The 15,576-nt window shown below is 44.4% G+C and overlaps 1 protein-coding gene across 1 annotated transcript in view; it reads left to right on the top strand.

Moving 5' to 3' along the window:
- TET2 (tet methylcytosine dioxygenase 2) overlaps nt 1-15,576 on the top strand; it is a 70,161-nt gene that overhangs the window by 43,091 nt on the left and 11,494 nt on the right. The window contains exons 2-6 of the mRNA XM_021393810.1: nt 2,373-5,745; nt 7,902-7,992; nt 11,441-11,534; nt 12,607-12,815; nt 13,612-13,762. Of these exons, the coding sequence (XP_021249485.1) occupies nt 2,373-5,745; nt 7,902-7,992; nt 11,441-11,534; nt 12,607-12,815; nt 13,612-13,762 (3,918 nt within the window). The remainder of the gene's footprint in view (nt 1-2,372; nt 5,746-7,901; nt 7,993-11,440; nt 11,535-12,606; nt 12,816-13,611; nt 13,763-15,576) is intronic.

Here is a 15,576-nt window from a genome sequence, read left to right as displayed (position 1 = left end):
CCAGGAATGATTATCCTTGCCGCCTAGGGAAAATAATGCTGCAGGTTTTAGGGATGGCACGCGCCTCAGACTCCCTTTTGAAGCACAGATGCGCTCCTTGAGGGTGTCAGAGAAGTCAGGCAGCCCCTGCTTGGAAGCGAAAGGTGGGCTTACCTGTGTGTAAGAAGCCGAGAAGAAAGACTGTCTGGGAACATTCAGGGGGAATTAAGCTGTAAACCATATGATACACCAGAATGCAACAAGCCAGACTAAAAGTCTTCTTTTTTTAAAGAAAGAAACAAATATTTTAGAAACAGTTTGACAGCATGGTGTTAATTACCGTGGTTCCTTTTATTTCATTTCATACTCGTGCAATAGAGCAGCCTACACGCTCATGTCTGAGCTGCGGTTCAGCTGCAGTTTCTACGTATGAAAGGTGTGAAGGCAAAGAAGGGTTTTCAAATTAGGCTGACGTTTTATTTTTGAGACACTGTGGGAGCGTAATTCTGCCGCCCAGCCTGGAATGACACATCAAAGGGATCCTTTTTGTGCTGCTTTCCCTGGGAAAGAGGCGAAGGCTTGTGTCTCGGGGTACTTTAAAGCTAGCTGGTGAGATATACTGAAATATATGTAGAAGGGAAGAAACCTGCCTTACCTTGTCAAGAATATAGAGAAGACGGTCAAATATTCTCTTCCATCTCCTTATTTGTAGCTTTCACTTCAAACCCTCTTTTTTTTTTTAAGTACTGTTATTTGCAGAGAGGACCTCTTTACTTCTGTCACACAAAGGATAAATTCAATACAGAAAGAAATGAACTTCAGTAGGTGAAAAGTAGGTGTAAGACCTAGTTTGGGATAAGGATGAAGTGGATCCAGGTTGTCATATAGGTGCTTGCCAGTTAAAATTTATGTTTGAATTGTCCTGATACCAAGATTGGAGCTGCAAGCAAGGATGTTTCTGCTGGAAGTAACCAATCTTGTCAAATACTACTACTTTAAAAAGCATTTTAGAGCCATATCGATGGAGCAATGGAATACTGCTCTGAAAACCATATAAGTTAGATCTCCCTTAGTTATTTTTCTGTTTGTTTTTAAACATTAGCATAGGATAAATACATGAGCAGAGCAATGTGATGACAGAATTTTTTGTTCCTGTGTAGTGGCAAAACAGCCACGTGCCGTGCTAGTGCTGACTCTGCAGTCCAGCCAGGCATGACCTGGTAATGGGGAAACCTTCCATTCCCCTCAGTGCAAACTAAGACTAAAACCTTCAGGGCAAAGGCATGCGCAAGCTCGGATTTTCTCAGCAGTCTCACATCTGGGAGACCCTCTGCCAGTCTGTCTTCAGTCATTTGTGACTGCTTGAGAACCATAAAGCCAACAAAGAATAAATTACATGCAGAGTCAAACAATGGCTTTACCGGTGGGATTGTGAATCTTGGGAAGATCCATGTGAACAGGATTAGATTGTCGTTCTATGGAATTTATTCACTGTACACTGTCAGTACTGTTATCCAAAGAAAAACATGATTTTATAAATAAAATGCATAGTTTAAAGAAGAAAATGGGGCTTTTTGTCCAAACAAAGAAAAACTCCTAGTTCCACAGCTGCGGGGCTCAGTTCAAAACCCAAATGCAGAGTTTAAGCCAAGCCTGATGTCTACAGCCTAAATTTAAAAGGATACCTGAAAAAAATACAATTTTCGTCAAACCTTTCAGAAATCTCTTAATTTGTTTCTGTCAACATTATCCAGATGTTGAAGTGTAAGAAGTCCTACAGATAGCAACCAGGCGAGGTTTTGTCTTGCGTGTGGATTTTGCCACTTGTGTATGCTTTTGGGATGCCAGTTTTACAAGACCTTGTCAGACAGCTGAAGACTGGAAAAGGGAGCTTTTCCCCTCTAATTGGCAAGCTTGGTGGCAATAATCCTTCAAGTCACACAAAAGGGGTTTGGCACACTTAATCAAATAACAGGATTAGCACCAAGTCTGGGAACCAGGTCTTTCCGCGTGACTTTTCTGCCTTACTGAGGAGAATGGGCGATGACAGAGGAGCCGATGCAAATCACTCAAAAGCAGATAATACTTTTTTTCACCATTATGAGAGATGTTTTGGTAAAATATTTGTTTGTGTGCTCAATGGCGGTAAGGGACTGCACTGTGTTTTCTCTCTTTTCATCCTGAAGAATGAACCTGGAGGGGGAAAGGGGAGGCACAAGGCTACAAAATCTGATAGGGTAGCCAACCTCCCCCAGGTGTGCCTGTGAGCTGCTGTTGTGTGTGGAAACCAGTTGGGATGAAAGCGTGGGATTGCTGCAGGAGTTGTTGGCAATCTGCTACCCTAAGTGAACCTGCAGCTGACCTGGGCTTTCCCCATTTCTTCTCTCTTGCAGATACGTTCAGAGGGCAGCCTTGTGGATGGCCCCGGAGCAGGCCAGATGGAACAGGACAGAACCAACCATGTTGACGGCAATAGATTGAGTCCATTTTTAATATCACAACCTTCTCACATTTGCCAGGCAGAGCCTTCTGCAGTGAAGCTACAGAATGGAAGTCCAGCAACAGAGAGGCCTGAGGTCGAAGTCAACGGCGACCACAAGCGGCTGTTTAATAAGAGCAACTACGGAGAGCCCCATGCAAAGGGAAGCCCAAACCACCGTGTTAGCCCTGACCTTTTACAAGAGAAGAAAGCATGCTCCAAATATATGCAAAACGGTGGGATAAAACGCACTTTTAGTGAGCCCTCTCTGTTTGGACTTCAACAGAGCAAGAAAGTGAAACAAGACAAAGAGGTAAATGGAGAAAAAGCTGAGCCAGAGGATAACTATGAAAAACCAAGCATCTCCAATTGCTACAGTGAGAAGAAATCTGAGACAGGACAAGAAAATGAAGCTTCAGAGTTGATGCCGTCTACAAGATACAACAGTGGTGGTTCAGAAGACCCTCGTGAACTCCTGATTCAGGATGAGCAGGAGCGGGAAAACATTAATTGCCACAACAGGGACATTGTCTTACTACTCAAGAACAAGGCGGTGCCAATGCCTAATGGTGCTACAGTTTCTGCCTCTTCCATGGATAGCATGCATGGTGAACTCCTGGAGAAAACACTGTCTCAATATTATCCAGAACACGTTTCCATAGCAATGCAGAAGAACACATCTCATATCGATGCCATTACCAGTCAGGCTACTAATGAGTTGTCCTATGAGACAACGCATTCATCCCATACCTCAGGGCAGATCACTTCCCCACAGACCTCAAACTCTGAGCTGCCTCAAGTGCCAGCTGTAGTGGTTACTGAGGTCTATGGTGCTGACGACTCCAGTAAGCCACCTGTATTGCCAGGTAACTGTTCACTTCAGAAACCAGAACTACAGCTACAGCAGCAGATTCCAGGCTATGATACACACCGGTTACCTGTAGGAAACAGTGCTATTCATGGAAGCGTAAGGCAGGTTCCCAATCAAGACCTCTCTCTAAGTTCCAGCAGTAACCTGCAAGCTCAGAATGCTGCACTGGAAAGGTTTTCTGAGCAAGCAGAAAAAAATGGTGCTTTCTTTACACAGAACTCAATGTTTCACAAAGATTCCTCCACTCCTCCTGCTCCAGAAATGAACAGTGCACTGTCCGTCGTGGTGCGAGAAGGACACCATTCCTATGACAACAGATGCAATGAAACTCTTCCTGGAGAGATCAAGAATGAAGGGCAACAGCAGGGACCAATGCCAGAAAGTCCCGGCCTCAGCCAACAGCAACTTCACCCCCAGCAAAGGCTTCCGCAGCAGGTGCAAACGTCACAGCACGAAGTCAGCGAGAGCGATCCCCGGGCTGCTGCAGCCGCCTCGATTCAGCAGCACCCAGAAGAAATGCCGCCGCCACCATCAGAGCCTCCCCTCCAAAACCTGCACGCGTGCGGAAGCGACGGTGAGTTGCCTCAACTCTGTCAGCGTTTCCCAGGACAGAGAGAACCTGAGATTCCTCCTGACAAAGAAAAGGACCAAGTGAAAGAGTCTGTGCTACAGCCTCAGCGTTACTCAAAGCCAGCCTGGATAGAATTGGTTTCCACGCCGTTCCGGCAGGGAGAGCTTCCTCACAAGCCCAACGAAGCATTACTGCGATCAATTCTTCAGTTCCAGGCAAATACATCCAAAGCAGCTTATATGAAACAGTATGCTGGAAGTCCTGATGCATTAAAGGGGCCGTCAGGACAGCCCCAGAGCCAGAAGATAATGCAACAAGAACAAATTCCCCTGCAGTACAAAAACGAGAGCTCCCAGCTGCAGCCACATCCCACAGCTGACCCGCAGCTGCTGTTCCAAAAGCACTCACCGCAGCCACAGCTCGCAAAGATGGATTCCCTGCTCAAGCCCCGAGTGCAGCAGCACCCTCCACAGCAGCTCCATTTCCAGCAACAACCCGAACAACAAATGGAACAGCCTTTAGGGGCCCCACTGAAACAGCAGCACTTGAATCCCCAGCCAGTGGAAAGCGAACAGTTCTTGCATTCACACATTTTGCAACAGATGCTCCAAAAACAGACGCAGCAGACACAGATGCCATGCAGTCCACAGCTAACCCCAAACCAGCAACAGGCTCTGCAAATGAAAAGTAAAGAACCATCCCAAACCATTCCCCACTCCCAAAGCAATGTGGAGCAGCAGCTAGACAGGACATCCTTCAGTCAGCCTAAAGCAGATGAGTGCTTTCAAACTGGGAATAAGTACGTGAAACCAACTGCATTCCCACTGCATAGCCCTCAGCTAGGGCTAGAGCAGGTACAGAGCACAAACAACAAAACTCCCCTTTACAGCCAGAAAACAAGCACTGGTCTGCAGCATCCCTACCCAAACAACGTGCACTTGATGTCTGAGAAGAAGGAAAATGCTGCAAATCTTGAACACTTTGGAGCAAACAAAGTGCATGACTTGCAACACGTGCAGTATTTCTCAAATAACTTGCCCCCTAAGCAAGATGTGAATCACTGTTTCCAAGAGCAAGAGCAACAGACGCAACAAGCTTCAGTTATACAGCTGCCACAAGGCTACGGTGGTAGCCTCAGTCAAGATGCCCCAAGCCAACAGGCCGCACAGATGCCCCAGCGGTACTTACCACACAGCCAGCAAACTCCTCCACACTCACAAGATCAGAGAGGCTGTCATTTGCAGAGCCAAACGCCAAAGGATTTCCACAAGCACGCTGCTCTAAGGTGGCATCTCCTACAGAAACAGGAGCAGCAAGCATACCAGCAACCCAAAACCGAGACTGGCCCCGCTGCAGCACGCAAGCCTATAAAAATTGAGGCTGGCGCAAAGTCTAACTTTTGCATGCGTCTCTCAACTGGGCAGCTAGAAAACAAAATGTGGAAAAAAACAATTAAACAAGAGAATCAGCACTTTGGCTGTGAGAACATGCAACAAAAGAGCATAATCGAGACAATGGAACAGCAACTAAAACAGATACAGGTCAAATCACTGTTTGATCACAAGACTTTTACTGTCAAGTCACCTAAACACGTGAAGGTTGAAACAGCAGGCCCCATTACCATCCTATCCAGAAACACCAGTGCTGCAGAATTTGATACTCACACCCCAATCTTAGAACAGCAAGCAAATGTGTCTGCTGAGAAAACCCCGACCAAAAGAACAGCTGGAACTGTTCTCAATAATTTTTTAGACTCACCTTCCAAGTTATTGGATACTCCTGTAAAAAATTTATTGGACACACCTGCCAAAACCCAGTATGATTTCCCATCTTGCAGCTGTGTTGGTAAGTGCTGAGAGATGTATTAAAGACAGAGTTGTTCACAGCAAGAAAACTAGCCTTTGAGTTCAGATTACAGGGTTAGTTGGATGTTTCTCTTGGATGTGGGTTTTTTGGCTTTTTTTTTTTTTTTTTTTTTTTTTTTTTTTTTTTTTTTAGAACAGCAATGAGTAAAGACTTACAGCAGTTTTTCTACGCTGCTTTTACAGTCAGAATGCTTGTGGACAGTCATGTATTCCCTCACTTCCCCTCTCCTTGAGAAGCAGACATATAATGACAACATGCTGATAAAAAACGGGTCATAACATTACAATCTAATTATTTGTCAAGGTTAGATACGGCATTTACAAAACATGTCTCGGGTCGAAACCTTATGATCCTTACTCCATTTTTGCTCTACCAGCGAGACTGTTGAAGTTTGCCTCAGTAAAACCTAAGCAAAGAAAGGAAGACAGACTATTCCTTGCTTGTTGCATGAGTTTATCATCCCTCTCACTTACTTGTCTACTGCAAGGCTAAAGAGAACAGCAGCTCAAAGAAGCAATACAGGCAGCAGTAAAAGAGCAGCAAGGTGACCCTTGCTATTTCTTCCTAGCATACCCAGTCTCCACAAGCTGGAAGAATAGAGCTGAGAAAAGAGAAGCAGGGTGTTAGGCACGGCCCCATTGCCTGAGCTTCTGTGCACTGGCAGTTCACGTGGCCATGTCTAACAGGCACTGCCAGGCCCTACCGCTGCAGGAATTGCTCAGACTGAAGTAAAGACAGAAGTGTTGCAGCAGCAGCCAAGAAAAATGTAACAGCTTTGTTGTAGTTTCACATGCCCCTCCTAACAGCTTGGGATTGGACACCAACTAAAAAAGGCTGAACCAATGCTCCTCCAAAACTGCCAAATTTGAAAACTGCCTTTTCAAACACTTGAGAAGCAAAAAGGAGGTAATGGATTTCCAGAGCTCCCAGGAAGAAATCTGGAAGCTAGTTCTTGCTGTTTCTTTTTGTTTTCTAAGAAACAACCTACAACATGTAGGTTTTTTTGAAAACTCTGAAGCTTTTCTCTTTTGAAGACCATTTCTCCAATGTAGTCGGCAAAACTTTTTTTTCTGTCAATCATTTCATTCTTCCAGGTTTTGTCTTTTTTTCATCCTTTACTTTAACTGCTAACTAAGCAAAAAGAGCTCGTGCACTCACATTTTAATTCTTAGCAGACCCCTTAGGAAATAAAGGAGCACAAAACCCAGATCCCATCCTCTTGGAGGAACCCAGTGCCACAGAGCAATTGACAGAGCTTACTGCTCTTTCCTACCAGTATTTCTTTGTTAAGGAGGAGTAAGCTGCACCGCTTCCCTACTGACACATCCAGGCTTACAGCATGCCTTCCTCGAGCTCCTAGAGGCTGTTTGCAGCATCACCTCACTCAGCCTTTGGAGACAGCAGCACAGAAAACTGCCCCTCAGCCACATCCGCACACCCCCACCGGCTGCCCCTGAGGCCAGGCAGAGCTCGGACACTTTCTTCTGGCTACTGCACCTTGCCTCCTGGTGTCAAAACCAACGTATAGCTGATGTTGCCAGTGCTGGCACGGTCCTGCCCACATGCAGAACGCTGAGGCCCTGTTCATAGCGTGCAAGCAGTCTGGCTAAGCCTTGCACAGGGTTTCTTCCAGCAAACGTGCTTCTTTCATTTCTGTAGGTGGCAGAAATTCTGTGTAACCTTAAAGGCACTTTCTGGAGCTGCAAGTTGCTACGTAACACGTCTTGTAAAAAACAAGTACTGTACAGCTCACTAGTGTCAATATTTACCATTGTTATCCTATTTATCCTCCTTTCTAGATATTGGGAGGGGAGGAAATGGGAGAAGGAGAAACAATTGATCAGTGATAACAGGAAAACACCTTTTGAATTTCAGTACAAAGCCCGATATGTGAAACAACTGCTTGTGCTAGCAAAAAGCACACAGTCTGTATCACAGCTATTTGCAGAGTTAGCTGTGTGCTTTGCATGTTCTGTACAAATTGCATGGGCATACTTTAAGACAGCAGTGTTGGAAAATGGATCCGAGACCCATACAGCAGTTTTCTAACCGGTTAGATGCAAGCTTTGCAATGTTACTTTTTTACATTGAAGTATTAGGCTTCGAAGTAATAACCTTTATTTTGTTTTAAACAGAGCAAATTATTGAAAAAGATGAAGGTCCTTTCTATACCCACCTAGGAGCCGGTCCTAATGTGGCAGCTATTAGAGAAATCATGGAAGAAAGGTAATTAGTGCAAAGGCACAGGGCAGATTAACGTTTATCCTTTTGTGGATGTCAGAATTTTTCCAGCTTTTGCACATAAAGAAATAAACAATTGCAAATCAAGTAATTACTTGTAGGCTTAGCGACTCCAGTGTTGCCAACATGACGCACTGTGCTATTCACCAGAGAGTCACAATATTTGACAGGGCTAATAGTCTGCTGGCTGGCATAGGCTGCGCACTCGGAGACGGGCGCCAGCAAACCCAAGCAGGAACAAGTATGCACCAGCCTGCCAAGCCAGGCAGCTGGCAATGGCTGCAGGAACAGGCACAGACCTGGTGTTCCCTCCGCATGCGAGAATGCCAAGGTGGAAGGGAGATGGAGAGCAGGATACCAAACTGTACAGTTGTCTCTCTTTCTCCCTGCCCCGGCTGTTAAGTATACAGCACAACCCTAATGGGCTAAATCTAACTCTGTCACTTCCAGAGAGGTGAAACAAAGTCATTGATAGGCTTTCAGCCCAAGAATCAAAAAGTAGTTTTGCGACAAAGCATCTCCTTCCCTTGGAGAACTGCACAAAAAACAGCCTTATCTCGATTGTGGATAATCCCTATATCATGTTGCATCCCATAATAGATATATAGCGCAAGTAAAATCCACCAGCATTTCTAAGGTATTTAAATTTAAAACTGTCACACAGAAGTGACTTTGGCACCATGAATTCTGCATTACCCGTAGATTTTGGGAAGCATAGATGCTAATGGCCAGATTTTTAGAGGTATCTGGGAATTCAGTTCCCTCATGAACAAACAAACAAACAAACAAAAAACCTGTCCAGTAGGTCTGAGACAGATGGCAATTTGATCTGCTAATACCTTAAAACTCTGAACACTGAAAGCAAATAGACACCTTTGTGGCGCTGTGTCTTGACCTAAGGAGAACAGCCTCTCAGCAGACTCTGCTAGCTTGTGCTCACAGAGCATGGACCACTAACGGACATTAAATCCTGAGGATTATCCCTAAGTGATTAGCCAAAAGGCCCTATGTCTTAGCACCTCCTTCCCTGTAACTCCTGTGCAGGGCTCGGCCCAGCACTTGTTTTCAGCTTTGTGAGCAGTTGGAGCACATGTAAGCTACATAAATCAGCTTCTTCCTGCAGAGGAGGAGTGAGCACTGACCCTCCTGGGAAGCTTCTTATAATTTGTTATCTCCAAAGCTCTGACTGACTGATTAATTCTCTAATATTCACAAACAGTAAATAAAATGGGAAAAGTCATTCATGTCATCACGTCAGTTATTAGAGATGAAACATTTTTCATTTCTTGACTTTGGAATGTGATCTTTCATCCTTAATACTGACCTCATCTTACCTCCCTTCCCATTAATTTCATTTCATGTTGGCAGAAGGAAATCCTGAGAGATTACAGATACCATGCATATACTCAGCCAGGCTCAGCAGAGTGTAACAGCAATGAGCCATGGCTGGTTTACAGCTGTTTGTATGGTATGAACTGTGTGATGCCATGACAGAAGAACTCCAGAGCTCCTTCTTGTCAGCTGATTTTGTATCCCGAAGAAAAAAAAAACACTCTAAAGATGCTCTCAAACACATGTGTACAGTTGGTGACATCAATCACAACTTAAGCACTTTTAAACCGGCTTCCCACAAATATGAATCGACTTTTAAGGTATTAGCACTGCCAAACAAACCAGGATTTGAGTTTATTCTTATAGTTGATATTTTAGTTAGAAGAAATTTCTTGCAGAATCCGTGGTGGATACCTGCTTTCTTCTCCCACTTACTTCATGGTCAGTGGGTTTTGTTCTGATCTTGAAGCCAATCAGCTTTGGCCTGAAAGCAGCCACGAGGCACAAATCCCTCTGTGACAGCTGAAAAGATTTGAGATGAGGCCCATTTCGTTTGCAGTGTGCAATGTGCAAGACAGATCTCTAGTGGCATCCACACAGTTGTCCTGCAGTCCAGATTAGCAAACTGTTAGAAAATGTTAAGATTAAAACATGTATTTTACGTGGCTAATTAAAGAAACAAGTGTATGCTGACATCCAAGACTAAGTAGGAAAAAGTGATCTAACAGTTGCCGGCAGAACATGCGTATTACAACTTGATTTTATTTGTATAATTTCCTGTGACACTGAAATTTCACAATGAGATCACATCTAAAAATAAGTATTTTTCATTTCCTTTACAGGACAGAAGTTTAAATACAAGTATTTGCTCTTAAATATGTCACCAAGATTTTAGGGTAAAAACAAGAGGGATGAAAGGTCAAAAGTTCTCAAGGCAGCATTAAATGGCTGCATAGTGGGAAGAAGCTGGCTTGATTGCTCCACAGATAACAGGCAAAGAATAAGAAGATTATGATTTAGTCCTCACACACGGCTGTGTTAAAAGAAAAAAAAAATTATCACCAACGGGGGCAGCAAGATTCAAGAAAGGGAGCTGGAGGTGGAATTTGCCCAGTCCCTGAAATGCTGCCAAGCCAACACCATGGCTGGATCTGCAATGTGGATTGCAGCCCCCGAGGTCTCTTACAGACACGTTCCTAGCAGAAGGTCACACCTCATCCTGGTGTGCTCCTCCCTGGGCTCTGCAGGTGGGGCACCCCAGCTGCAGCAGCCCCGGGGGGAGAATAAGCTCAGAAACACTCAGCAGGTCTGATGCTTTTTGCTAATGTGCGTCTTGCTTCATTTAGCATTTGCTGTATATCTCCACTTGGCCCATCATAGGATATAAAAGGTGGATTCCATTGTCTGAGCAAAGCACGACTTGCCTCTGTGTCAGCACCTTGACTGAATGCTAGAGTCGAGCTTGCCTGCCTCGTTCTCAAAAAGGCACCCACAAATGGCATCGTCTGGGGGCACCTCGTGATCCTAATTCAGTACAGAAGTCAGGCAGAAGTAAATAAGTAACAATTTGTGACCAGATGATAAAGTAAAATAAATAGATATGAAGCAAATTAATCATGGCTTAACTGATTCATACTGTATCTATGCCAGAAACAAGCATAGAAAATTTAACAGTGACTACTGCATACCAGCTGTCCCATGACAATTATACAAATTTCAGAGTCATCACTTAAATTTAAACCCAGGAACTGGGGGAAAATTTAGAATTCCTTCCCAAAACAGAGAGACTTCAAGTCCACTTTTCAGACTGTCATTATCTGTAACAACTTCTCTAAGGAAACAGTTAAAACTTTTGTTTGGGAATATTAATGTGATATGGGTGATTTTTACTCAGCTGTGATGTATCAAAGCCATATGCCTCTTTCAACATATCGATCCACTACCACAATAAAAATCAGCAAGATAAACTGCACTGCACACCCTTCCCCGTATCTCACAGTATTTATTTTTTAAGATAAGACTGGCAAACATGCTCTGTCTGTTAAGTGCCCGCACAGAATGAGATTAATCTGCTTATTATGCATATTTTTGTCTGTTTAAGATTTGGACAGAAGGGTAAAGCTATAAGGATTGAGAGGGTTGTCTACACTGGGAAAGAAGGCAAAAGTTCTCAAGGATGTCCAATTGCTAAATGGGTAAGTGACGTCCACAGATGTTAACGCTCATCCAGTTTGGCACGATGGTTCGTGTAAGCAAACAGCAATGATGTCCTTCTGTTAGTTGACGCTAGGAAACCTAAAATAGCTCACCGCAGGAGGCCCACAGCCTGCTCCCACTGCTGTCTCTCACGTTGCATATGCTCAAGTTGCCTGGAGAACAGCAGGAATAAAACGTGGCCTAAAGGTACGCAAACCTGAGAAGGAAGGCAGTCACGTTTAGGTTTAAGATTCACAACATCAGATGTTCTCACCGCTGCTTAATTTTAGCTTACAAATAAATCTGGGAAGTACACCGCTGTGATATTTTTAAAATGCACTCCCAGTTCAAGAGGCATTAGTACACCCTCTTTGCAAACACTGTCTTACTTTGGCACAAATTACCGAGTGGTTTGGGTAGGCTAGGGAAAGACAGGATGAGGAAAAACTGATCCATGATTATAGTCTTTATGCATGCCAGCCTGCACCTTTATAGAAATACCCACAGTGGCACAAGCACTGAAAAGCAAGGACACTTTTCTTTGAGCAGTGTCTACTGCTTTCCTCTCACTGCTGTAATGTTTCCATGTAGTAAGGGTAGGCGAGGCCACACAATTGGGTGTGGATTACAGGTTTAGCTGTTCAAGTAAGGAAGGAAAAGAGAGACAGCTCCCACATCAAGCTGTTCGGTCTCTTCCTCCCGCCCTAAGTGCAGCTCTGTGCACGTAGGCATCTCAATTCTTGCTTTCTTTTGCCCTCTAATCAAACTGGGTCACTTGTATCACCATGCAGATTTAAGGGGGTTATTTCTGTTAAATCAGAAAAGCTGTTTCCCACCACTGTGGCTTTGCATCCTGCCCTCTCAGACTCAGGTTCATTAAACAGAAAGGGTGGCCCTGCCTTATACCACCAGGTGGGAAAAACGGTGTGTTACCAGAAACAAAGAGGAAGAGAGAAATAGAAGTAACCTTGCACGCACGTGAATGCTGAGGTTTCCTATTCTCTTGCTCCTCACACTAAGAAACGCTTTGTTTGTGTTGGGGCTCTGGGGTGTGTGTTGCTGTGCATGCAGGTAGTCCGCAGAAGCAGTCAGGAGGAAAAGCTGCTCTGCCTGGTGCGCGAGCGAGCGGGCCACACGTGCGAGACGGCGGTGATTGTGATCCTCATCCTGGTCTGGGAGGGAATCCCAACCAGCCTGGCTGACAAGCTCTATTCTGAACTCACCGACACTCTGAGAAAGTACGGCACGCTCACAAACCGGCGCTGCGCCCTGAACGAAGAGTAAGTGACACAAAGGGTGTGCTCACCGACCTGCAAACCCACCTCCAGCCTCAGAGCTGGCATCCCTGCTCGCTCCTTTACCGTAAATGCACGTACCTTCCCAACTATTTCGGGCAGTCCGAAAACCCACAAGCCTTTAGAGAAAAGCAAAGTAAATGTTTTGAAAAATCAGGGAAAATAAAAACATCTCAGAGTTGTGAAGCTTCTCAGTGCATTTAAAAGAAGAAAGATCACTTAAAAGAAGATCTCATCTGCGCCCAGGAAAGCAGATAGTTCTGCCTTGAAATGAAAGCTGAATGCACTAAATCATACGATATGCCTACAGAAGCTAGCCTGAACCCAAAGTAATAGCACTTTTTCCACATCTTTCTGACAGTGAAGAACATGTAGGTCAAAATAACCTAGTTATCACTGTATTTTACTTACTTCGGCTGCATAGGTACAGCCATATTTCAGGAATCTTTGCCAAACCCTTGTCAGAATGCTCCACAGCCTTGCAGTGCTATCAGCATATACTCCTTTCAGGTACTACTGGTATCAGTATCTATTAGGGCACCACACAAACATCCCCTCTTTTGAGCAAATCCAGCTTTCTCACATAAATATACAAAACTCATGGCCCTTGCTTTGCAACCATGAAATTACTCGTAGCGATGAATTCCTCTGTTGTAGCGTGTATGCCTCTCCCATTTCTTCATTATTTATGGGTGGAAGAAGATCCAAGGTTAGTGACTCCCCACGGCACCGGCAGAACTGACCCGCCTGCTGCTAACAGCCATATTCTCTTCTTCTTTAGACGGACTTGTGCATGTCAAGGGCTGGACCCTGAAACTTGTGGTGCTTCATTTTCCTTTGGTTGCTCCTGGAGCATGTACTACAATGGTTGTAAGTTTGCCAGAAGCAAGATTCCAAGAAAGTTTAAGCTGATGGGGGATGATCCAAAAGAGGTTGGTGTCCATTTCTAAAATGAAAATGCCTCATTTGCAATGAAATGCTTTCTGCTACACTGCAAATAAGAGATACAGTACGAGAGGCCAAGGGCCAGGGCCCTGCTTGAACTGCATACATGTAGGGTAATTAAACAACTGCCAGCAAAACTGATTGATTCCAGTCACCGAGCCAGCTGAATTGACTGTCCAAATTCTGACAGTTGGTAAAAGCCCTGAGACTTGAAACCATGTTTGCAGGCTTTCACAATTAGAAGAAAAGGCACAGACTGAATAATTGTGGCAGTTTGAGGCCTGCAATTGGGCATTCCCCAGTGGCAGAGCGGAAGGTTTACCAGCTGAAGGCATATAACGTTGCAACTGGGAACCAGAGCAGACCGCATGGAGACTAATATGATGAAACTCTGAAATTACAATAGGAGTAAGAGGGTAGGAAGACTACATACAGCCTTGCCCCACTGATAGTTTCCAGACAGGGCTCTGTGTTACAGCAAACTGGCAACTGTTTAAAATGAGTCAGAATAAAACAACATTGACCTTAGCTGGGGCGCAGGATACCTTTGAAGTTTGGATTGCAGTGAGTCCTGGACACCTCCATGTGTCTGGGAGGTTCTAATGGTCTCGACTATTTTTCAGCATGCATGTGCAAATTTAGCCCTTGGACTGCTGGTCATAAACTGATGCATAGGTCCACAGCTTTCACTCCACTCTGGCATTTTTTGTAAACCCAAGCGTTTCTTGTACATGATCAGTCAGGCATGTCTGTATCCTATGGCCTGTTCTGAGAATATCATAATTACCATATACCTTTTCCTCCCTCCTGCCCCCTATCTCCCCAAGAATGATAAAATGGCTCTCCTTCAGCCATACTGTGGCACAAAGCTTTCTTTATCATAGTCTGCAATCCAAAAACCCCTACATTTTCTAAGCTGGATACCTGGCCAGAACACACCAGGGCACTCTTCCAACTTGCAATCCTGGATTTACTTCCCATGCAAGCCAAGGCTGGGCAGAGAAGATAGTTTTGCCCTCTAATCTTGGTCCCAAAGTCAGAGGCAGTCAAGGCATGCATCCAGACTAGGAGCTGGGTCCCATAGCATAGACACTGTTTACAGAGAATATAGACAACACAAATAGTGTCCTCACCAATAAAAAACTCGAAGCTACACTTAAAAATGGTAATCTACCTACCATGCCAAAGCTCCAAGCTTTGGCAGCAGCCACAAGGTCACGGCAAGATATTTCTGATGATTTCACAGTGTCGTTTTGGAGTCCCAAATTCCAGTTTTATGAGGAGATACAACATTTTAAAGCACCGAATGTGTCTCTCTGTCAAAGCCATGGGTTTTTCAGAGCTCTCTACATGTTCATGAAAAATACAAACTCCTAAAAGCGAGTACACCACTCCATTATGCCACGATTTTTTATGAGATTGAAATGAGAAGTCACAGCCTCACAAGTGAGGTTGTGAATTCGGGATCCTCATCCTGACAGAACGGGGAGCAACTCTGGAGTTTGTTACTGGAGTACAGCATTTTTAAAACACCCTTCATTTCGAAAGCATGTACCTCTCCTAACAGAAAGAAACGTGGTCATTCCTACCTCCACAGCACCGACTAATAGACACGTCCACAACTTGCAATTGCTTAACGATTGGAAACTTTTGAAGTCTGAAATATCACAGTAATTTTAAATTGTTGCATGAAAAGATAATTTAAATGTGTTGAAGGACTGCTATAACAGTGTACAAAACCCTCAAATTAGCCAGATTAACTTGATGGACCATTCAGATATTATTTCTCTCAAGTTTTCTA

The sequence above is a fragment of the Numida meleagris genome, chromosome 4 (assembly GCF_002078875.1).
Source record: "Numida meleagris isolate 19003 breed g44 Domestic line chromosome 4, NumMel1.0, whole genome shotgun sequence".
NCBI lineage: Eukaryota > Metazoa > Chordata > Aves > Galliformes > Numididae > Numida > Numida meleagris.
Note: the sequence above shows the minus strand (reverse complement) of the source record. Positions and strands in the feature narration are given on the sequence as shown.